This window comes from Mangifera indica, chromosome 6 (assembly GCF_011075055.1).
Source record: "Mangifera indica cultivar Alphonso chromosome 6, CATAS_Mindica_2.1, whole genome shotgun sequence".
Lineage (NCBI taxonomy): Eukaryota > Viridiplantae > Streptophyta > Magnoliopsida > Sapindales > Anacardiaceae > Mangifera > Mangifera indica.
The window spans coordinates 11,941,346-11,964,669 of record NC_058142.1 but is presented as its reverse complement, the minus strand read 5'-3'; the positions used below and the strand labels follow the sequence as shown (position 1 = coordinate 11,964,669).

General features: G+C 34.4%; 2 protein-coding genes across 6 annotated transcripts in view; both read right to left on the bottom strand.

Annotated features, from left to right (window-relative positions):
• Window positions 1–23,324, bottom strand: part of LOC123218804 (ABC transporter C family member 12-like) — a 44,949-nt gene that overhangs the window by 17,233 nt on the left and 4,392 nt on the right. The window contains exons 1-2 of one of the 5 annotated variants that reach the window (XM_044640436.1): window positions 1,387–1,482; window positions 292–636 (exon numbers count right to left, since the gene is read on the bottom strand). The exons of 1 other annotated variant lie outside the window; for it this stretch is intronic. In XM_044640436.1, the coding sequence (XP_044496371.1) occupies window positions 292–624 (333 nt within the window). In that variant the 5' untranslated portion in view covers window positions 625–636; window positions 1,387–1,482. Of the gene's footprint in view, window positions 1–291; window positions 1,358–1,386; window positions 1,483–23,324 lie in introns of those variants that run through there. 3 more of the 5 variants (XM_044640437.1, XM_044640435.1, XM_044640440.1) reach the window with 3 other exon arrangements.
• Window positions 12,099–18,923, bottom strand: LOC123218805 (ABC transporter C family member 2-like). Its single transcript, XM_044640443.1, has 16 exons — window positions 18,806–18,923; window positions 18,362–18,468; window positions 18,175–18,268; window positions 17,721–17,888; window positions 17,339–17,479; window positions 16,962–17,162; window positions 16,724–16,822; window positions 16,485–16,637; window positions 15,742–16,136; window positions 15,417–15,597; window positions 14,993–15,316; window positions 13,703–14,459; window positions 13,448–13,569; window positions 13,087–13,332; window positions 12,553–12,985; window positions 12,099–12,403 (listed from the first exon to the last, which is right to left on the bottom strand). The coding sequence occupies exons 1-16, from the start codon at window positions 18,887–18,889 to the stop codon at window positions 12,315–12,317; spliced, it is 3,594 nt and encodes a 1,197-aa protein (XP_044496378.1). The 5' UTR covers window positions 18,890–18,923; the 3' UTR covers window positions 12,099–12,314.

The window sequence follows — 23,324 nt, the reverse complement described above, 5'->3', positions numbered from 1 at the left end:
ATCTTCAATACATGAACCTAGTGATGTCCACCAACATCTAGCCTCAGAAAACAGTTCAATGGATTGAGCTCGCAAGGTGATTGTGGAAAAGCAGAACAATTAAAGATAATGCAATTTATGATTTTTAAAATTCTAACTAATTTCATAGTAGATTGAAGCTAAAAGGACATCAGTTTCCAGTACATTTGATTTTGTGGCTGCATGCTGAATTTGAAAGCCAAAAGCCACAAGAAGAAGGCAGAGAAGATAAAACGAAACAAAACAATGAAAAATAATAAAAGAAAAGCCCACCTCAAAAGGAGCAAGACTAGTCTCTCCGTCCAAGTTAAAGATAGAAATACCCATCACCAATCTTAGTAAAGGCTCAGCAGTACAGTAAGCAGCCAACAATCCTAGCATATAATTGTAGTAATTCGAACTCAAACGAAACCTTTGAGCTATAGAACTTCTTCTGAGAAGCCAGATTCGACAAATGCAAAGGCCAAAAAGAACCAAATGAGAAAAGGAAATGACGAGAGAATCAACTGCACAATTTGTGTATTCACCAAAAGCACTATCCACTGCTTTTGCCCAAATTCCATTTTCCACTGGTCTACAGTACCATTCCAATGGCTCAAAACCCATCCCTTATCACACCTACAAAAGATTCAAAACTCACATTATGCATTCATTATATCCTGTAAATTATGATTAGAATCACTATGTGTGTGGGAAAATTCTGTGTTTAGTAGATGTTTTCACTCAGTGGACTACCTGCAAGAAGTATAAGCCAAGTTCATATTTAAAACAAGAAAAAGGTTAGCTAAAAATTGCAATTAAATTTGCCTGATCAGAATACAAGATAACATAAAAAACTTTTGTAGTTAGAAATTTCCATCCGCTGGTTGATTGATAAAAGGAAATTGAAAGAAAAATTTTGTGAAGAGGCATTTGTATGAATTCGGTTCGAATAATGATTCCAAAAACAGTTTCGGATACAATCTTATAAAGAGTACAAAATTAATAACAAAAAGGAAATAAACGAAAAAGAAGTCACGACGTTTTCACAAGTTAGAAGTATTTAGATAACATCAGGATTTTTTTTTTTTAATTCTATTTGGATTGCAAGCCAAATGGATCATCTTTGCATGCAAACTTACAGAGAAACAGAGGAAACAGAGGAAACAGAGAAAAGGAAAGAAAAAATAATTCACACGTTTACTATTTTCCAAACTTAAAAAGACAATTCAGTCAGCCACTCAAACTTCTGGCCTCCTGTCATCCCTCAGCACAACATAAAACCCAAAACCCAGAATCATTTTTCTTTCTCGCAACCAACCAGTCAAAACACCACACAGCAATCCACCAAACAGTATAACTAACTGGGAAGAGGAGAAAAAAGAAAACCTTTCTAAGCTATAAAATTCTTCAGTGTATAAGTACAAGAAGAAGAAGTGAAACGTGAAGAAAAGTCGTGGTTTGCATTGCATGGTCCACAGAGACAAATATAGTACAGCGCAACCCCCATTAATATAATGTCAGGGAATCTTAAAGCCTCTTGAATGTCGTCATGGCTGACGCAAAGAATAATATCATAAACCACCCTTAAGATTTTGAACCTATTTTAAATTTTATATTTCCATGTTCACTAATAAACCCTTAATGTTTGAAAACTTTATTACTGATACCTGCTGTCCCTAGATAATAAATATATGTTTTATGCACGTCTGCCTGATGTTACTGTTTTAAACAAGTTTTGCCATATTTTTAAATTAAAAACATATAAAATATGTATTTTATATATTTATTATATAGAACACCATAATTTTGAAATCTTTTTCTGAAAAAAATCAAATTACATTGTTTTATAATGCACAAAATAATATTGTTTTACGTAAAATATATAAAACTCAACTCAACTCCAACAACGATAAGTTGATTAATTTTCTTTCAAAATAAAAAATTCCTAACAATCTCATATTTCTTTTATTACTATTTCTCATAATCAATTCATTATTTTATTTTTCAACTTATTAATATTGAGAAAGGATAATAAACACTAATGATTCTATCAAGCTAAGAAATTTATTATTTTATTTATTTTATAATAAAATAACCTTACGTCGATAGATTTTGACTTTCATCGTTTCTATTATAAAGAAAAACTAAAACTTAATTAATAGAAATATGATTTTTTTTTCTTTCTATCATTTGGCTTAAGAGCCCAATATTGGTCTATTTATATAAAAGAAAAAAAAACATAAAATTAATTAATTTTGTTATATAACACAATAATTTGAATTTGAAGAATCTCTTAATTAAAACAAATGATGAGGATAAGAAAAAGATTTGGGGATATAATATAATTTCTCCAGGATTATTTTTGTTTTATTTTTTAAAATTTTATTTACTTTTGAAACATTTTTTAATTCGTTAGGATGATATCTACATCACTTGAATTTAATTTAAATAAAAGTGGGACATAAATAATTTATTATTGTTATAATAGAAAATTCAACTAACATAGTTTATTATTGGCTATGTTATATGTTTGAAAGACTATAATTGATCTTAACTACATATTTGGTCTGATGATCAATTAAGTATATTGTATTTTAAATTATATATTAATTTTAACCAAATTATCTATAAAAATTGTTATATTAGGATTTATATATATATACACACCAAACACTTATTCCCACTCAAGACTTAGTGCATTCTTAAACTTTCACTTGTAAAGTTTCAAAAACTCAAACACTCACTCGTCAATCAATTTTTGTTAAATTTTGCTATTAGTACAATAATAAAAATGTCATTTAATAATTTTTATTTAAAAAATAAAAATTTATCTCCTTTTTCCACCTTATTTTTGAAAATTGATTAAAAAAAAATTTATCTTAGTTTTTAAAAAAAAAAGTTCCTATTTATGGTTTCTATCTTTTTTCCCATTTGAAAACTTCAGTTTCACCCCTATTTCAACTTTAGTTTTCGACATCCTCTCCTTTCGTCTTAGGCCTTCTCCTTTACTTGAGATTGAGCCAATATCAGTCTTGCCTTCTCTCCAACACACTAGCGTGATTCCTCCTCTCTCAAGTTCATATGCATTTCCTTCTCTCTAGTTTGTCGTCGTGACTCTCTCTGACTTCGAGCACAAAATCTAAGTTTTTCTTGTCAACAATATCATCTCCTTCTATTGTTCGCATTTTTGATGTTCCTACCCATCATTTCAGAGGTGCGCACTAAATCGAGAAAGGAGAAATCATGCAATGTCGCTGGAGGAGAAATTGCACTCAAGCATCAGAGAAAAGGTAAGGCCAACGTTAGCTCAGTCTTAGACAAAGGAAGAGGCTAGAGACAGAGAGAGAGGACGCCAATAGAGATGTTGAAAACTAAAGTTGAAGAGTAGAGTGAAATTGAAGTTTTCAAAAGTCTAAAGAGAGGGCGCCGACTGTGAATGGGAAAAAAATGGAAACCCTAGATGGTAGGAGGAAAATAACTTTTTAAAGCTAAGTTAGGGAAAATTGTTAATTTTTAAAACTAAAATGGAAAAATGAGATAAATTTTTATTTTTTAAATAAAATTATTAAATGGTATTTTATCTTTTATACTAACTTTAAAATTTAACAAAAGTTGGATGATAATTGGGTATTTAGATTTTTGAAATTTTGTGAATAGAAGTTTAGAAATACACTAAATCTTGAATGGGAATAAGTCATTAGGCTCTACATATATATATACACACACCCTTGTTAGTCCTTTTTTTTTTTGTCTACAAATTTTATAATATTTTTTTATTTATCGTATCTTGTTTATATAATTTCAATACTTTTTTATGCGACCATATTTACTAACAAGGGTTTGGTCTTACCAAAGCAACCATTAAAATTTTAAAAACTTTATCATAAATATTTATTTGCCCTAACTCTAATATATCATTATTAACTTATTATGTATATCAATCATTTTCTAGTTATTATATTACCTCGCTACTTTTTAATAAAATTAAATTTATTATTCCTTTCTTATAACTTAAAACGATAATATTACGTTAATATAATAAAAAAGGCATTTATAATAAAGCGGTTAACATAAAGTGATTTATGAAAGAAAAAAAAATGACATTTATAATTAAAAAAAGTGACTAACATTTTTCTATTCAAAGTTGGTCTTAAAACATTTTCCCACCCACTCAATAAATAAATCATGCTTTAATCAGAATCAACAAAAATAACCCTAACACATTGCCAAAGAATTAAATTATCATGTTATATTTATTATAATTTCTCTCATATTATCCTCCTCCATCATTTCTTTCCCCTCTTTTTATTTCTTCTTCTCCTTCTCATTCTCTTCCCTCCTTTTTCCTTTGCCATCTCCTTCTCTTTCTTTTGTTTCTCCTCTTTTATCTTTTGCAATATGACCAATCATGACTTAGGCAGCACCTCGAGCTACGTTTTGGCTAAATTGTGGAATCTTTCATTTCTCTTGCACATAACTACTATCTGGAGTGTCATTTTTGGACTAAAAGAGACCATTATCGTCGACATCCACCTTCCTTCCATCCAACACTTCCCTACCAATAGTTGAAATCTACTTGGGTCATAATTTGACCTAATAGAGGTGGTGGAAACATGGTGACGAATATTAAGTTGGAGGTAAATACACAAGTAAACCATATGGGAGCCCAAATGTTTTTGCTTAGGTGATGTAGAAGGAGTTTGGTTATCAAGCAAGAGACTAGATGGCTTGAGTGCCTCTTTAGTGTGCAAGGGATTTATCCATTTGCGTTACACTTACGCAAGATTAAAAATGTTAACCATATATGAAATGGTTCTGGAAAAAGAATACTGCAATAATTTTTAGTGGCATGGATAGAAACTCACCTTGAAGTTGAAGTAGGGATGACAACGGAAAAAGGCAGGGAGGGGTGGGGAGGGGATCTCCATCCCTATCCCCATCCCTATTACAGGGATGACAAAGATTCCCCATTCCTTTCACTTGAAGAAAAATGTCTTTCCCATCCTCTCCCCGTCCCCACGAGAAAAAATCTAATCTTTATATTCTCTAAATACAATATAAATATAATAAATAACAAAACTGAGTTAAATTAAAACCAACTCACTATTGCAAATGTCACAAATATTATATATTAACTACTTTAATATACACAACAAAAACCTAAATAAATTTGAAAAATATAAATAATCTAAAACTATAAAGATATATTAGTATTTTCAATAAATATATTAATATAAAAGGATGGAAACGGCGGGGAAGGGATACAAGTATCCGTATCTTTGATTGTGGAAATTTTTTTTGTCTCTATCCCTGTCCCCGTCCCCGTCCTTGTCCTCATCCCCATCCCAATCTCCATTCCCTTCCTTTTTTTATTGAAAAATCTCCTCTCTGTTAGAGTTGAGAAGGGTCAAGACCCTTAAATTTATATTGAAATTGTCATCTCTAAGTTGAAAGGCTAGTCAAGGCAATTCTAGTTCCATTTTCATAGTCAAATGTCGAGTAACTAAGGAGAAAAGAATCTGGTGAAATTTTCTTATCTATCCAATTTCTAATGAATTACAATAACCATTTGTTCCAATATAAATAGTCATTATCTATTCTTCAAATATGAAAGGGCTAATTGAGACTATTCCTATTGATTTTAAGTAGCCTAATTTAACAATATTAGAACTATATTTTGTAAATGGACACTTATTTTTATAGAATTATGAATTGGGTTATAAATCAAATTACTATTATTGACGAAACATCGTGCAATATATAGAATAATGTAATCTAATCTATCTTAATCATATGAAATAGGAAAAATCATAAATAACTAAATTGCAATCTTATTCCTATGAAATAGGAAAATAATAAATAATTAAACTGAAATTTTAATCCTATAAAATAGTAAAAATAATAAATAATAAATCAAAATCATACTCAATCAGAATCATATTAAATTAGAATCAAATCTGATCAGAATCAAATCAAATCAAAATATGTTTAACACTCCCTTGCAATTATAGCAAGAGCTCTTACAGTTGCAATCATAGATAAAAGCTGAGAAGTTAATTGCATTAGGATAGAGAGAGCACGTTAGAGAGAAAGGGTAGGGTAGCAATAACTAGATCATAACATCTATACATTTTTTAAGTACGATAATATCCAAGGAACACATATTTAATAACCCTAGGAGATAACTTGTTAGGACCTTTGACATGAACAAAGTAGACACATCCCTACGAAAAACCAATGATGACATTCTTTCTATCAAGAAACAAGTGGTAAGCATAACATCCCCTAAGAAATGCTTAGGAACATGTATTTGATGCATGATCATTCTAGTTGTGTTCAAGATATATCTATGTTTTCACTCAATCACACCGTTTTTTTAAGAAGTATGAACACAAGAAGTCTATTGTATAATGTCATGAGAATCATAAAATTGAAAAACTTCAGTTTTAACAAATTCCAAAGCATTATTAGTTCATAAAATATGGATGTAAACAAAAAAAATGAGTTTGTATTTCATTATAAAAGGATCTTATTACAAAAGAGACTTAAGATATTTCTTTTAGCAAATAGATCTAACTTATACTCGAGTAATCATTCACAAAGACTATAAAATATCAAAAATTCCACATAGACAACACAAAAGTATAACCCTATACATTTGAATGTACTAACAAGAAAGAAAAAGAACTATGATTTTCAAGTCTAGCAAGAAAAGTACCCTGATGGTGTTTTCCCATTTGACAAACTTCACACTCAATAACAAACACAAAAGACTCAATTGACAACATATTTTTCAATTTTTCTACCTAATGATGCTCTAATCTACAATGCCATTGAAAGGGTGAAATAGATGTAGAAAAGGGTCTGCACATTGTGGGATGAAGGTTAGTCATCAAGAAAATAAAGATTGTCATGCTCATATCTATCACTAATCTTCTTCTTTGTCAACAAATCTTAAAATGCACAATAAGAGCAATAAAGATTAGTTGAACATTTATAAAATTTTTGTAATTTGACTTATTGACAACAGGCTAATAAGAAAAAAAGTGTCAAATAAAACATTATCAAGAGGAAAAGAAGTAGAAGTAGTAGAAACAATGCTAGTGACAACAACAAGGGAAAATGAACCATTAGCCAATTGCACAAATGGTATAGACTGAGATAAAAATAAAGAAGAAAAAAGGAGACTAAGTACCAATAATGTGAGAGGTGACACTCTGATCTAACAATCATGACTGACCTATAGTGGCAGCGAAGACACTCAGAGTTGTAGTGATTGAGTGAAACGCTAGAGGACAAGTCAACCATTCATATTCTTCTTTCGATATGGTTACAACTTCTTTAACAATTAGAATAACACCTTTAGTATTATAAATGACATTGTTTGCCCATTTTGGATGCCTAAACATTTGTTGACATTTTTTTGAGACATGATTGGTCTTGCCATAGTGCTCACACTGTGGTGCTTTAGGAATTACTTTACATTCATCTGCTTAGCCACAACCACGACTATTACCACGACCATGACCATGAGCTGTCTTGACAGAAGTTTCACTCATTATAATAAAGGTAAAGTTAGAGGCCAAAGACACATACTTAACTTATGTTATTATTCTTGATAGAAATGGTAGATTCTCATTATCAACGATCTGATCACAGATTGAAAGTAAAGATTCATCTAATCCTAAAAGAAACTTAGCAACCATAAACTTATTACACCGAGTTTGATGAACTTTGGCATCTATAGTCACATGATGATAAACAATAAGCTTATCCATAGCACCCTTAAGATCAATATAGTTTTCATTGATTGATCTACCACCTTCACTAGGGATGACAATTTTGACCCAAAGTTAGGGGCTCCAACCGTAAAGAGAAGGGAATTCCTCGATAAAAATAGGGAAATAGGCAAGATAAAGACAAGAAAAATCCCCATAATCAGGGACGACGATATATATGTCCCTGCCTTACCCCCAAAATATAATATATTAATGTGATTCAAAATCTTCTCCTATGGAAGTATTTTTTTAAAACATTTATGCACTTTTTCCTTTTTCTATAACATTTACTATTGTTTATAGGCCAAATGACTATTTCCCACCCAAGGTAAGCTGCAATCTTAAGTTTCCACCCTTTATCTTTGATAATACCAAATACCCACCCATGAGCAGTTAAAATTAACGGAACCCTAACCCCTTGAAATTTTATCTCTTTTTGCCCCCCAAACTTTAAAAACTAAAAGTTTTTTCTAACCTAAGTTTTCAAAAATTGTATTTCCCCCCTAAGGTTTTCAAACTTCAGATCCAATTTTTTCGACGACGACCGACAATCTCCAAGCACCTACTCTCCCTCTCCAATAGCCCTTCCTTCCAATCGTATACAGTGTCATCATCGAGGAAGACGATTTGTCTTTGTTTCATCTTCGTCTCAATGAAGACACGTCGTCTTCATCAATGATGACTCCTAAGGGGGAAGACATCGCACAGTCGAAAAGTGGAGACACTAGGGAGAAAGAGACATTGCCTGAAGATGATCAGTAGTTGCCAAAAAATTCAATCCGAAAGTTTGGAAACCTTAGGGGGGGAAATGTTGTTTTTGAAAACTTACGTTGGGGGAAATTGTTAATTGTTAGGGTTTAGGGGTAAAAAGTAAATTTAAGTTTATTTTTAATATTACAGATAAAATAATGATTTTACCCTTGAATCTGTTTTTTTAGCCCATAGATAGATAAATGGGCTTTTCAAAGTTAATAGGTGGAAATTTGCAGAAAAAGTAAACCTTGGGTGGGAAATAGTCCTTTGGCCTTGTTTATATTTAGTCTCTAATGAAAAAACCTTGTTTAATGTTGTCTTTGATCTTGAGTCTGCTTTGCAAGTGTATAAGTAACTAGGATTAGAAATATATAACTATGTAATTGATTTATATCTACTCTAATTAAAGAATTGTTGAAAGACAAAACTTTGTTAAACTCTTTACATAAGATTTACATTTTTGCTTATTGGTTATAACAAATTTTTGTCTTTAATAATTTTTTGTATAGGGACTTGTTCATCTTGATGATGAATATAGGATTCTATGGTTGTTTCTGTAGGTCTAGATCAAGACAAAAAAATGTTAAAGTGAATTAAAGTGTCAATTTAATGTTATTACAAAATTGCCCTAAATCAAATACATATTTACTAAAAATTATAATCTTAATAATTTTTATTGCAAAATTGCCACCAATCTTTTAACCCTAAATTTAAATTTCCTTTTCCTTCTCTTTTTCACTCCACAGCCACACACTCTCAACCAGAGCTTCTTTATCTTATGAAAAGCATTTCACAGCTATTTATTGCTACATTTACCAATGACATTTTATGGTAAAGTTGCTTTTATTTTTCCATTATTATTTTTTGCTTTTAGGATATTTATTGTCCATTGCTAAAAATATTTAGGGAAACTAGATGTATAATTGGTGTGATTAGCACAGTGCATTACATGGTTTCCTGTGATGATTATATTTTTGTGTAGTTGCATTTACACCCTATTTGAGTGCTTGTATTTAACCTAGATTTATTGTCCTTTCAAGTGTGAATTGGAATTGTGTCAACCACATGAATATTTAGGCTAAACCTTAAAGCTTGCTAATTTTTAAGATTTTTTACTCTTTTTTTAATTGCCCATGGAAGGATTTTTGCATTTTTATCATGACAATATATTGTTTTATTTAGATATGTTGTGTAATTTCTTTTATCTTTTTGTTCTACTTATCAAGTTGCTTGACTTCTGAAGGGGAATGATGTTACAATGATTATCGTTTCCATTAAATTAATATACAATGTAAGAAACCAAGAGTAGATAGACATATGGGAGTTGACTTCTTGTAATTGTTAGTATGGGAAAGATTTTTAGTGTATTTGTTGACATTCAATTGCTAAGTGTGTTGAAATATCAACGTTGGAAATACCTACTTTGTTCTTTAGGGTTTTAACGTTTAAATGAGTTTTATTTTCATTAAATTCTATTGAATTGAGGTTTCATGGAAAAGTATGGCATTCTCATGTGTCATAAGCCTCAATAAACTATTCATTATAATATAAAATGTATTGATGAAGGAATTGACCTAAAGGTACATGTAAAACTTTAAATGATCTATGACTGTTGCAGTGCCTTTTTTATGAAGCCTTATATGTACTTGCTTTACTTATTAAGATGTCTACTGCTTCTCACTTGATTTATATTGCATTTTCAATTGGAAAGCCTAAGATCTTATCTTTACGGTTTTATTTCTTTAGATTCTTCTAGCTACTACATGATCTTTTAATTGTGTGCAGATATACAGATGGATGACTTTTCATTAGAAACTATATCTATTCCTTGTTGTTTAGTCTGCTGAATGACTTAGTCGATTTATTGAACACATACGAATAATTTTGAGCATGGATAAATTGAAAGTTCTCTTATATTTTTGTCTAGTTTTATTTGCATCCTATTTAAGTGTTTGTATTTAACCTAGATTTTCTGAACTTAGTTTTAGTGTAAGTAAAGTTTCACATTTTGATTTTTTTTCTTTAAGATTAAAACTAGTTTATGTTGTTTATTTATGTTGTTTCAAATTTGATCAAAATGTTTGTAAAATAACTATTATTATGATCAGGGCTGGACTAGAACCGAGTGGGAGCTCGAACTCGAACTCAGCTCAAACAAGCCTAAAACGAGCCAACTCTATATGGTTTGGTAAAGCTCGAGCTACTCGCCAAATTTTTCAATTAAAAATTTTGATGCAAAATGATATCATTTTGATCAATATGTATTAAAACGACGTCATTTTAATAACGAAAAACAAGTTGACCCTAATTCGAGCCGAGTTCAAGCTTGACTTTCATGAGCTCGAGCTCAGTTATATGTAAACGGAGCCAAGCCCTAGCTTGGCTCTACTCAAATCTAACCCTAATTATGATAGGTTTCCGCCACGCTTTTGGTGAAAACCATAAAAAAACAAGGCATTGCTTGTCATCATCCAAAATTGTTTGTTTTCCAGAGAGAGGACAATATTCATGTGATCATTATTTCTGCTAATTTAGTGGTAAAATAGGTGAGAACTTACTTTAATGTCATGTTTTTCATGTTTACTTTCATAAGTCTACTTGACTTGCACCTTACATGTTTACAGTTAAGTTTTTGTGTTTATGTTGTTGAAGCTATTGTATTGTTTATTAATTGTATAGAAAGTTGATGTTAGATTATGTAGAAAACTTGATGTTAGATTAATTGATATTGTTGTATACTAACTGATAGGATAATGTTAGATTGTGTAGAATACCTATATTTTTTGCTTTCATTAGCATTCGACAGAAGACTGTGCCACTTTTTGACGCAAATTGAACATTTTCTCATACAACTGATAAACACGGGAAACATTCTTGTCTTGGGAGTACATTTCGTCAAATGCATCTCACATCTCCTTTGCTGTAAATAGGAACAAAACGTTACTATTAATAGTGATGTCCATGCTATTGAGTAACCATGTCATAATGGAGTAATTATCTTTTTGTCGATTAGATCCAATGGCATCCTTGGCATTTGTAAGGGCATCGGTCAATTAAGACACTCATTATGAGATCCCACAAATAGTTTGAATTCCTAAGACGAAAATAGGTAATTGAGCCCATTAAGTTTGATCATGGTACCCAATTGAAACTTATTCTCAGAAGAGGATGTTATTGAAAAACAACACTAGAAGAGGTAGAGGACATGAATGAAAGCTTAACACATCCACATTAAGCCAATAATATAGAAAAACACAACGTAAAAACACGAAACCATGTATTTAAGAATAGAGGAATGGTGATTTGAGAAAAGCTAGGTGCTCACTATTCACTTAGAGCAAGAGAACAAGACTTTAGTGGTTGAAAGCAAGAGAGAAACCCTAGAAAAAGAGATAGAAAAAGAGATAGAAAAGAGAGAAAAAATAGGGATATAAAGGTGGCAAAGGTTATATAGGTGACAAGTCTAGGGTTTTATTGAGCTTTATTTGATACTATGTCAAGAAAGAGTGAGAAAAAGAGAAGATATATATTAGCGTTACTATTCTTTCTACAATATATAAAGAAGTATAAAAGAAAGTACATGGATGACCTATATGGGACAAAAGTTTAACAATTTTGTTGATCATTATTACATTACAATGCCTGATCCCAAGATAATTGGCATGGCTGGCTAGTTTCTAGGATTACAATTGCACAAATCTATTACTGTATACAATTGGAAATTTGTTCTATAGCATGCCAACATGAATAGCAGAATTGGCAAATTCTCAGTGTTTCTTAACTTCAGTATTGTCCCAATAGAGGATTTGCTTCAAAATCAGCTTCAAATTCTTGAAGCCTCTCCCGACCCATCCTGCCCATCATTGCAAGACCTGAAAACAAATAGCAAAACCGAATAAAGCAAATTTATCAAACAAGTTAAATATTTTACTAAAAGAATCCAATGGTCTTATGATTAAGCAACTTTGCAGGTTTACTTTTTATGGATTAAGTTGTATGCTTGCAAGAGTATTAAGTGTACCTTCAACTATTCTGTAGAGAGCTGACCACCATCCTTCTCTGGAAACTTGGTACTGATGTAGAGACTCATCTATTTCTTTATCATGCTTTCCTCCTAGTACTCCCTGCAGTGTTATAACTGCATCTTTTGTTTTCTTGAGGATATCATTCTCATCCTTGATGTCCACCCTTTGAAGGTCATTCTGAGAAGAAGTGAGACTAACAGCTAGAGCAAACTGTGCAGCAGCTTCCCACTGAGAAGAAGCTGCCCACTGAGAAGAAGCCAGCCATCTACTCTGCTCATCTTGCTTCTTGCTCTCTTCTCTGCCTGACTTGTTTTCGAAAACTATGCTTTGTAAATACTGGGCATTGGCAGGCCCAGTGCTTTCAACCATTTTTGCAAATGCACTTTCCTCTCTTAATAACAGTGCCTCTGGCGTATCATGCTCCACAACCTGAAGGAAAAGGTTGCTACTTCTCAATTCACGAATAAACACAAAAACTAAATTACACACACACAATGATTTCTTATCTTGAAATATGCTTTCAAGTGTACCTGGCCAGCATCGAGCACAAGTATGCAGTCAGAGTCGATTATGGTGTTTAGTCTGTGAGCAATAATCAGCATTGTACATGATCTGAATTCTTCACGGATGGTTCTCTGGATGAGAGCATCAGTTCTGACATCAACAGCAGCTGTTGCTTCATCGAGAACCAGAATCTTGGACCTCCGGAGCAAAGCTCGTGCAAGACTTAATAATTGTCTCTGTCCAACACTGAAATTCTCGCCTCTCTCTGAAACCTGGACATTATTAAAATTACATCTTGGTCAGCACTTTCCTCATTTCAGAGATGATAAACAATTTGTAAGATAAATTTTATTGCTAAAATTTCAGGATAAGAATTCAAGTTTATACTTCAGCATCCAGACCAAAAGAATTCTTCCTGATGACATCTTTCAAATATGCCCTCTCCAAGGCCTCCCAAAGATCAGCATCATTGTGTTCACTAAATGGATCAAGATTAAACCTCACAGTTCCTGTGAAACAAATAAAAAAACCCATTAGAATGATACAATTTATTTGCAGAAAGCTTTATGAAAAAAAACACTGCAAAAACATGAGGGAAAAAAAAAAGAAAGAAAAGAAAAGAAGGAGAAGCGCAGTAAATACCTGAGAAAAGAACTGGTGATTGTGGGATGATACTGAGACCTTTCCGCAAATCAGCTAGTCCAAACTTAGCAACATCACAATCATCAATCATAATTCTTCCTCTTTCGATTTCCACAATTCGAAATAAGGCATTAAGCACGCTGGACTTTCCTGCACCAGTTCTTCCAACAATTCCTACTTTTTCATTTGGAGAGACAGTGAATGATAAGCCATGCAAGACTGGAGGAAGTTCCGGCCTATAACGCAGGACGACTTCCTCAAACGTCATTGATCCCGATGAAGGCCAACCAGGTGGAGGGCGGTTGCTTTCAATGACATCTGCAGCTTCAGAAGGTAAATCTATATATGTTCCAATGCGCTCAACAGAATTCAAACTATTTTCGGCGCTACTTGCTTGTGTCAATGCACCACTCAACAGATTAGTGATATTCAAGGTATAACTGAGAAGTAGACCCATTGTAGAAGCAAACGCAGGCTGGTTTCCCGATTTTCCATTCTTCAGGACTGCAAATGTTGCTGTCAACCAAATCATAAGGCCTCCTAATGTTTCCAACCTGATGGTAAGCCAACGATTTGAGCTAGTATTTGCAAGGGTGAATCTGATGTTATTATCCATTGACTTTCCGTTAATGTATGCCATCCTATCATATGCTTTATATGCACGAATGCTCGACAGACCATTTAGGGCTTCTCCAAATTGTGCATAAACAGGAGATCTGGTAATGGAATCTAAGCGCTTCACTTCACGAGATGTACTCTGTATATTTCAAATGGAGATGGTTATTGAAAGTCATAGAGGATTATGCTATTAAAATAAAGCATTCCAGAATTTTTGGAAATATGTAAGAGCTACTTAGACAATAAGTGCAGGAAAGCCAGATGTTCATTAGTAAAGAATAAGCACACATTGTGTTCCGCTGATAAATACTGCATAAAAGATTCAGCTCATAGGTACCTTCATCATGTATTATTAAGCATGACATCTCAAACACCATTATCTCCCAGCAATGTTCAAAACTAAGAACTTGTGTAGACAACTAGAAATTATTGACTAGAATTTGGTCACAAAGACCATCCACTTCCAGCATTGAAATTATGTTCTTATGAATCATGAGTATCACCCATCATATCTCTAGACAATTAGATGAAGGTTCTCATTTGTTGTCCAGGCAAGTGCAAGGACAAGGGTTGACCCGATTTCTTGTGTCCAACATGATGATTTCTAATAAGTAGAGATTATTTATGATATTTGAGAAAGGAAAAAAAAAAAAACAAAGAGATTGAATTTACCTGATAGTATAGATAAACTCCATAAAACAAGATGAGAAGTGGCATTATGGCCCATAATGATATTGTGCTCACAAGGCCTATCAGCACAAAAGTTGAAAGGAGCTGCCATACTTGGCCCATAAACATATTCACATAATTGGCAACATTGCGATCTATATCACCTACATCCTTTGAAAACCTATTGATTACACGACCAATCGGATTGGTGTGAAAGAAAAGCATTGGAGATCTTAGAATGGCATTTAGCATGGCATCATGCAGTCTTCTAGCTGCACGAAGACTTGAAATGATCAGACAATAAGAGTTCGCCAATGTCACAGTCACCTGCATCCGAAAAAAGAGAATGTCATAAAACTAAATAACAGTTACAAGTATTTTAAATCGTTTCTCCCTTTCCTTGTATTTTAATTAACTTCAGGCACACCTGACCGAACCCAAGAAGTGCATAAATGAGAATATAGTATGTGGGATTATAGTTCTGTGAAGTGCTTTGATCTGTCCAAACACTTAACCAAGTGCTACTGGAAATTCGAAGAACTTCAGTTGATATGTAGCATGTAAAAAGTATCATAAGTACCCACAGGCCTCCTAATGCATTTTTGTACCTGCAAATAAGAACAATACATCATTACATACGATATCAATTGAGTTTAGTATACGACTTATCAAAAACTATTTAAAATTCGAAGCAATTGAATATACAAAATAAATTTCAAAGCATGAGTCAGGAAAAAAAAGCCCCATCTTACCTCATCAAAACATTCCAACTGACCAAACCTGTTTCCCGTTCTTCTTGCTTAATGAGAACAGATTTCCCTTCTTTCCCTAATTTCTTAGAGTTGCCTGCATTCTTAACATGCTCTTTCTCCTCAACCACTGAATATGCTGTTGATTTAGAGTCTTCATGGTTAACATTTTTGCTGTCATCATTTTCTTCCGAATTTTCTTCCATTTTCCCTGAATTTTCCATGAGTTTCTGGAATAGCTGGCCATGTTTGGAAAGCTCCTCGAAGGTTCCCTCCTCTTTGATCATACCTTCAGAAACCAGAATAATTCTATCCACTTGAGGAAGAAAATGTAGCTGATTTGTAACAAGTATCCTGGTCTTTCCACGCAACTCTTCTTTGATACAATTGTAAAAAACCTGGAAATGGCTTCAGTTAGACCAATGGATGTGAGCTTCAAGCATCCGTTCTTAGACACTCCATAGGTCATGCTTGTAATGATAATAACTTTTAGAATATATTAAAGGAGTGCCATCATATCAGAGAAAAAAAAGGCAAAATGATATACAAAGAAAAGGATAAGAGTCTCCTCTCTTGTAAGAAACAAGAGATAATTGATTAACATCAAGAAGTTAGGAAATTCTCCCATGTAAGCTCAATAGGAAAGAATTAGGCCAAAAGAACACTGCTCATTTATCGATTTTTATGAAACTTTGATTTTATGAAAGATGAGCTTCAGGTGATTCTAGACTGATTTAAATAAGTACCTGGCGACCAACATGCGCATCTAGGGCACTTAAAGGGTCATCAAATATGTATACGTCCGAATTGGAATAGACAGCCCTAGCCATAGAAACTCTCTGCTTTTGCCCACCACTAATATTCACCCCTCTTTCCCCAATCTCTGTGAGGTCACGACCCTGAACAAATAAAGATAAGATAGTTATTAGGATTCTGGATTAAGAAAAAAGTAGTTGCTAAGATAAAAGTTTGTAGATGCACTTACAGGGAGTAAGTTAAGATCATGCTCCAATGCAGTCACATCAATAGCCTTCCAATATTTTGTGGAGTCAAACTCAGACCCAAATAGAATGTTTTCACGTAACTGAGATAGTGATACGGAAGGTCAGAAGCGTGCATGCATGGTGCAAAGAGATAAGTTTGAAGTTCAAAAGCTAAAGAAGATCGAATAAAGGAAATATCTATCATGTATCAATAGAGAATAAATGCAAGCTGTAGCTTACAGTTGCATTGAAAATCCATGAAACTTGAGGAACATAGGCAACAGTCCCTCTCATAACAACATTTGCATCTTCCAAAGGAGGTAGTTCTCCAAGCATTGCTGATATGAGCGACGTCTTTCCTTCTCCAGTTCCACCAACAATTCCGACTAAGCTACCAACTGGTATGTCTAAATTGATATCTGATAACGTCGGTTTCTGTGACTGGAAAAGACATGTAGGAAAGGAATACATTTTGGCTATCAAAAGGAATACTGAAACTATGAAGTACATCTGAACTTCCATATTAACCAAAGTAAGAGCAAGTAGCCTTGAATATTACTCTGTTAGCCTAACTACCACAAGCAGAATTGTGCTTAAATATATGAGTACATGTTTACCTTTGAGTCCCAAGAAAAGAATCCATTTCTAATTGAGACAGCAGGAAGCCCAAGTTCGAGTGGTGGATTTGGCACCAGAATTCTCTCATCAGCTAAAAGTAGCTCCTCAAGACGTTGTAATGATACATTTGCATTTACCACCTGGGAGATTACTGTAGCATTAGATATTTTTGAAGAAAAGTGGTAAAGTAAACCAGACACAATTTGAGTGCAAGTGCAACAATATAGTATTCTTGCAGCCAAGTTAAAGAGTATTGGATTTCTCCGAATCCAATGTTAAAATAGTCTTATCTGATGTTGCTATCTAACCGTATGTCAAGAATGTGTTGATCTCAAAAAGGAAATAAGTATGCAAATGAAAAAGAGGGAAAATTGAAGGCACCTGACTTAATAGATTAGGAAACATAATTAAAGGAAATCTCAGCGCCGCAAAGAGAGAGAGAGATGTAAATGCCCTTGCAGGTGTCAAATCCCCACCTAGCCAAGTGAATGTTCCAAATGAAACCACTGTCACGACAACTGGGATGCTATTCAGTATAAAACTGTTAAACTGCAACAGAAGAATCTAATTAAAAGAGTGAAAAGATATAACAAATTAATAATAATACAGCCAATGGTCCATCTAATTTCAAAATTTTTTTGTTATTGAAAGATGACGGTAAATTATGTACATATGCATAATAAGGGATCATCTATGCACTTGAAATTGAGACATGAATCGTTATTTCAGATGCAACTATATGCAGAAATTGCCTAAAGAGTACACTATTAAAAGGCAGTAATGCCATTTGATATGAAATAAGACAGTTTTTTTAAGAGAGTCTTTCATGTCATACCGCAGAAATAATTTTCGCTTTACGGAACCATGACAGCTCATCATTCCGCATACTTTGAACTCTAGATCGGAAGCTCTTCTCCCAAGCATAACACCTTAAATTTCCAGCATAGTGTTGGAACAATCACTGTCAAAAACATAAAACTTCACAGAAATCTGAGGACAATGGTTCTGTAAATCAACCATACTTTACAGTGTCCATGGCAGCCAAAATTTCATTCATGAGGCTGACTCTCTTGTCAGTCCTTTGGAGTCCTTCCTTAGTCAGTTTTCGCATTTTGCTAATCACCATTGTCTGTTCCATAAAACAACGAGAAAGTCATTTGGGATAATCAATGAAAGACAAGAAAAAATGTTACTGAGGCTTCATAAGAACATGACTTTATATCTACATTCCATGACTTAAAACTAAAGGTTAATGAAGGGCACATAAATATCCGCAAGAATGTCTCAAAAATACAATGTTGTTGCTTTGCTGTCAATAAACTTATATATCATTTGCTCATTTTTTATGCTCTTAACAGTATTTTAAGAGCTTAGAAAGTCGAAACATGCAGTGTCACTTGCAAGTGTACTATCAATTACATGACAAAATAAGATCTGCAGAAATAATGAGGACAGAGATTTCTCACCTGTACTGGGACCATCAGCACAAGGATTAATGACCCAAGGAGTGAAGCAACACCCAATTGCTGGTAAAGAAGAACCACAGCCATTGTGATACGGAATGGAGTCGACCACAACCCATGAAGTTGTTGGCATATTTGCTGAAAGAAGTAAACAACATATTAGTAGCAATTCAATCCCCTTTCCCCCATGACCACTCAGGCATCTGGAAAAGGTGAAAAAGGGGAGAAAACCACAGTTGTATTGCAGATTGTGGCAATGTTGCTTTCTATCACTTGAAATCTTGAAATGTAACACATTATGTTAGATCAATGCATCTGCAGATCTCAACTTGCCTTGGATTTTTCTGGGTAAGTGAACAAGCTATTCAGTTTGGATTATGATGCCAATCCAAAAGTGACTCTAGGATTATTGTGCAACCATCAAACCCAAACCACAAATCAGTAACTAAGGATTTTATGATGCTGTGCCAGGTTGCCTTAAGATCAGACTTGTACAGTTTAAGCTGTTGGAAGTAACAATTCAAAAAAAATCATGGGTGCATGTGTTAAAGAAGAAGTCTTCAAGTAACAATAAAGTCTGGTCTTGAGTATGACCGATTCCTATGCCACCTCTCTAGTCTTAGGCCTGATCTCTAGGTGAAATTTGTTTTTTGAGATTTTGTTTGTTTTGACAGCTGTTTGCAAGCTCTGTATTTCCCTATAAAAGGAGATCATGAGATTCAAATAAAAATGTAACATTTTGCCTGAGTAATAAATTCCTATGATGGTGTTTATAAAAGAAACAGGACAAACAGAGAAAGAGTTGTACGAAATGTGAAATCAATGAATTTATTACTCAGGCAAAATACTACATTTTTATTTGAATCTCAGTCACTCTTTCTCTATTTGTCCTGTTTCTTTTATAAACACCATCATAGTGGTATCAGAGCTTATTTGCTTCACAGCCTCACAGTTTTTTTTTTTTTTTTTTGCTTGTTCACGACCATGTCATCAAACTTAGTCCAGCTTCAAGTCCCTAAGTTAACAAAAGAAAATTTTGAAAAATGGTGCATCCAGTTCAAAGCACTGTTTGGTTCACAAGATTTGTGGGAGATAGTCAGTAATGGCTATATTGAACCAAGTTCAGAGGAAGAAGCACTCTACACTACTGAACAGAAGACCGTTCTCAAAGATCACCAGAAAAAGGATAAAAAGGCTCTTTTTCTTCTGTATCAAGGATTGGAGGATGTTACGTTCGAGAAAATCTCAGAAGCATCAACAAGCAAGGAGGTCTGGGACAAATTGAGCACAATATTCAAAGGAGTTGACAGAGTAAAGAAGGTACGATTGCAAGCTTTAAGAGGTGAATTTGAAACAACTCGCATGATTGAAGGAGAGACAATCTCAGATTATTACTCACGGCTGATTACGATTGTCAATCAAATGAAAAGGAATGGTGAAAAACTTGATGACGTTCGTGTGATGGAGAAGATACTGAGATCTCTCACTCACAACTTTGAGCATGTGGTAACAGCAGTAGAGGAGTCCAAGAACTTGGAAACTATCAGTACAGAAGAACTTTTAGGTTCTCTACGAGTTCATGAGCAGCGTATTCTGAAGAATACTCAGAGCACTATCACTACAATAGAGCAAATGCTGGAATCAAAGCTCACACTAGAGAATTCAGATGGTGAACGTGAACATGGTCAGGGTCCTTCACAACGTGGTGGCACATCCTATCGCGGACGAGGTAGAGGTCGCGGTAATTATTCTCAAACTAGAAATGGCAGAGGTAGATCAAATGTTCGATGCTTTCAATGTAGAAAATTTGGACACTATTTATCTGAATGTCCAAATAGACCTGAAAACTATGCCAACCTAGCTGAAGCTTCTAATGATATTACTGAGGAGCCTACTCTTCTTTTAGTCCATAATGACTGTTGAACAAAATAATGTTTGGTATCTTGACTCTAGTGCGTCCAACCATATGTGTAGGAGGAAGGAATATTTTGTGAATCTCAAAGAAGAAACTGGTGGATCAGTAAGTCTAGGTGATGACTCTAAATTACAAGTCGCAGGGAGGGGACAAATCCAAATTTATCAGAAGGATGGCCAAGTCAGATACATTTCTGATGTCTATTATATTCCTAGTATGAAAAATAATATTCTCAGTCTTGGCCAGTTGCTTGAAAAAGGAGATATTATTCACATGGAAGATAATCAGCTGTAACACCCCAGGTCCAATAACCCGGCCCACTGTTAAGATATTGTCCACTTTGGACACACAGTCCATCATGGGTTTGCTTCTGGGCTTTGCAACCCAAAACGCGTCTTAACAGTTAAGGAGCTCACAGGCTATTTAACCAATTCAATTCTCCCACCACTAACTAATGTGGGATCCATAGACAGAGCACACACAGACCCAACATCTCTCTCGTGCTTTGTCGATGTGGGATTCGCCTAAGGGTATCACATACACCCCCCTTACGGGACTCAGCGTCTTCGCTAAGATTTGCCCCACCATCGTTCAAGAGGACACGCGGAGTTGCTCTGATACCATTTGTAACACCCCAGGTCCAATAACCCGGCCCACTGTTAAGATATTGTCCACTTTGGACACATAGTCCATCATGGGCTTGCTTCTGGGCTTTGTAACCCAAAACGCGTCCTAACAGTCAAGGAGCTCACAGGCTATTTAACCAATTCCATTCTCCCACCACTAACTAATGTGGGATCCGTAGACAGAGCACACACAGACCTAACATCTCTCTCGTGCTTTGTCGATGTAGGATTTGCCTAAGGGTATCACATACACCCCCCCTTACGGGACTCAACGTCCTCACTGAGGTTTGCCCCACCATCGTTCAAGAGGACACACGGAGCTGCTCTGATACCATTTGTAACACCCTAGGTCCAATAGCCCAGCCCACTGTTAAGATATTGTCCACTTTGGACACACAGTCCATCATGGGTTTGCTTCTAGGCTTTACAACCCAAAACGCGTCTTAACAGTTAAGGAGCTCACAGGCTATTTAACCAATTCAATTCTCCCACCACTAACTAATGTGGGATCCATAGACAGAGCACACACAGACCCAACATCTCTCTCATACTTTGTCGATGTGGGATTCGCCTAAGGGTATCACATCAGCTTTATCTAAGAAATGGAAATAAACAACTCATTGCTCGAGTTCAAATGTCGAAGAATCGCATGTTCCCTCTACACTTGCACACCATAAATGAATCATGTCTTCTTGGACTGATTGAAAGTGCGTCAGGAAAATGGCATTTCGATTTGGGCATCTTCATTTTAATGGGCTAAGGCTGTTATCTTCAACGGGCATGGTACATGGCTTACCAAATATTGAACTATCCGACCGTGTATGTGAAGGATGTGTGATTGGTAAGCAATCTCACCTTTCTTTTCCTAGTATTTCTTCCTAGAGAGCAAAATCACCCTTACAATTAGTACATACAGACATTTGTGGACCTATCGAACCTCATTCTTTTGGGGGAAATAAATACTACATAACCTTTATTGATGATTTTAGTAGAAAGGTGTGAGTATTTTTTCTTAAAGAAAAAAAAATGTTGCATTGGCTATATTTAAACAGTTTAAAGCTCTGGTAGAGACTGAAAGCAACTGTAAGCTTTGCACATTAAGGTCTAATAGAGGTGGGGAGTATACCTCCAATGCCTTTCAAGTGTTTTGCAGGGATAATGGTATAAGACATCAACTAACAACTGCATACACTCCACAGCAAAACGGGATTGCTGAAAGGAAGAATCGTACCATACTTGACATGACAAGAACACTGCTTAAAGAGAAGAACTTACCAAAACGATTCTGGGCTGAAGCTGTTGCATGTTCAGTATATCTTCTCAATAGGTGTCCTACGAAAAGTGTCAAATACATGACACCACAAGAAGCATGGAGCGAACACAAGCCTAGTGTGGGTCATTTGAAAATTTTTTGGTTTTTGCATATGCCCAAATACCTGAAAGCAAAAGGAAGAAACTGGATGATCGTAGTCAGAAATGCATTTTTGTGGGTTATAATGAAGAATCAAAAGCCTACAAACTCTATAATCTACTCACCCATAAATTAGTGGAAATTAGAGATGTAGTTTTTAATGAAGCAGCAACTTGGGACTAGAGCAATAACAAAGACATGAGTGAAAGCAGTATTTTCCATGAGGATGTAGCAGCTCAATCTCCTACTACTGCAGTTATAGCAAATCAAACACCTCTTGCGGCCACAACTACCACAGAGTTATCATCTACAACATCGTCTTCTCCACAATCAATTTCACCCTCTCATAATACAAGCAACAACAATTCATCATCAAGTACTGGAAGCAATATCAGTTCACCTCTACCCAAGATGAGAAGTCTTTAAGATATCTACAGCGCTATTAAAGAAGTAGAAGAAGAGAAAATAAACTTATTTTGTTTGTATGCAGATCATGAGCCTATCAACTTTGAACAAGCTATCATAGAAGATTGTTGGAAAACTGCTATGGAGGAAGAAATAATGGCCATC

Coding starts and splice junctions, on each gene's coding strand:
- LOC123218805 (XM_044640443.1), bottom strand. CDS start 18,889: ATGGCTGTGGTTCTTCTTTACCAGCAATTGGGTGTTGCTTCACTCCTT. Junction 17,163..17,338: donor TCTTTTCTTGGGACTCAAAG/GTAAACATGTAC, acceptor TGTCTTTTCCAG/TCACAGAAACCGACGTTATC. Junction 13,570..13,702: donor ATCACCAGTTCTTTTCTCAG/GTATTTACTGCG, acceptor TTTGTTTCACAG/GAACTGTGAGGTTTAATCTT.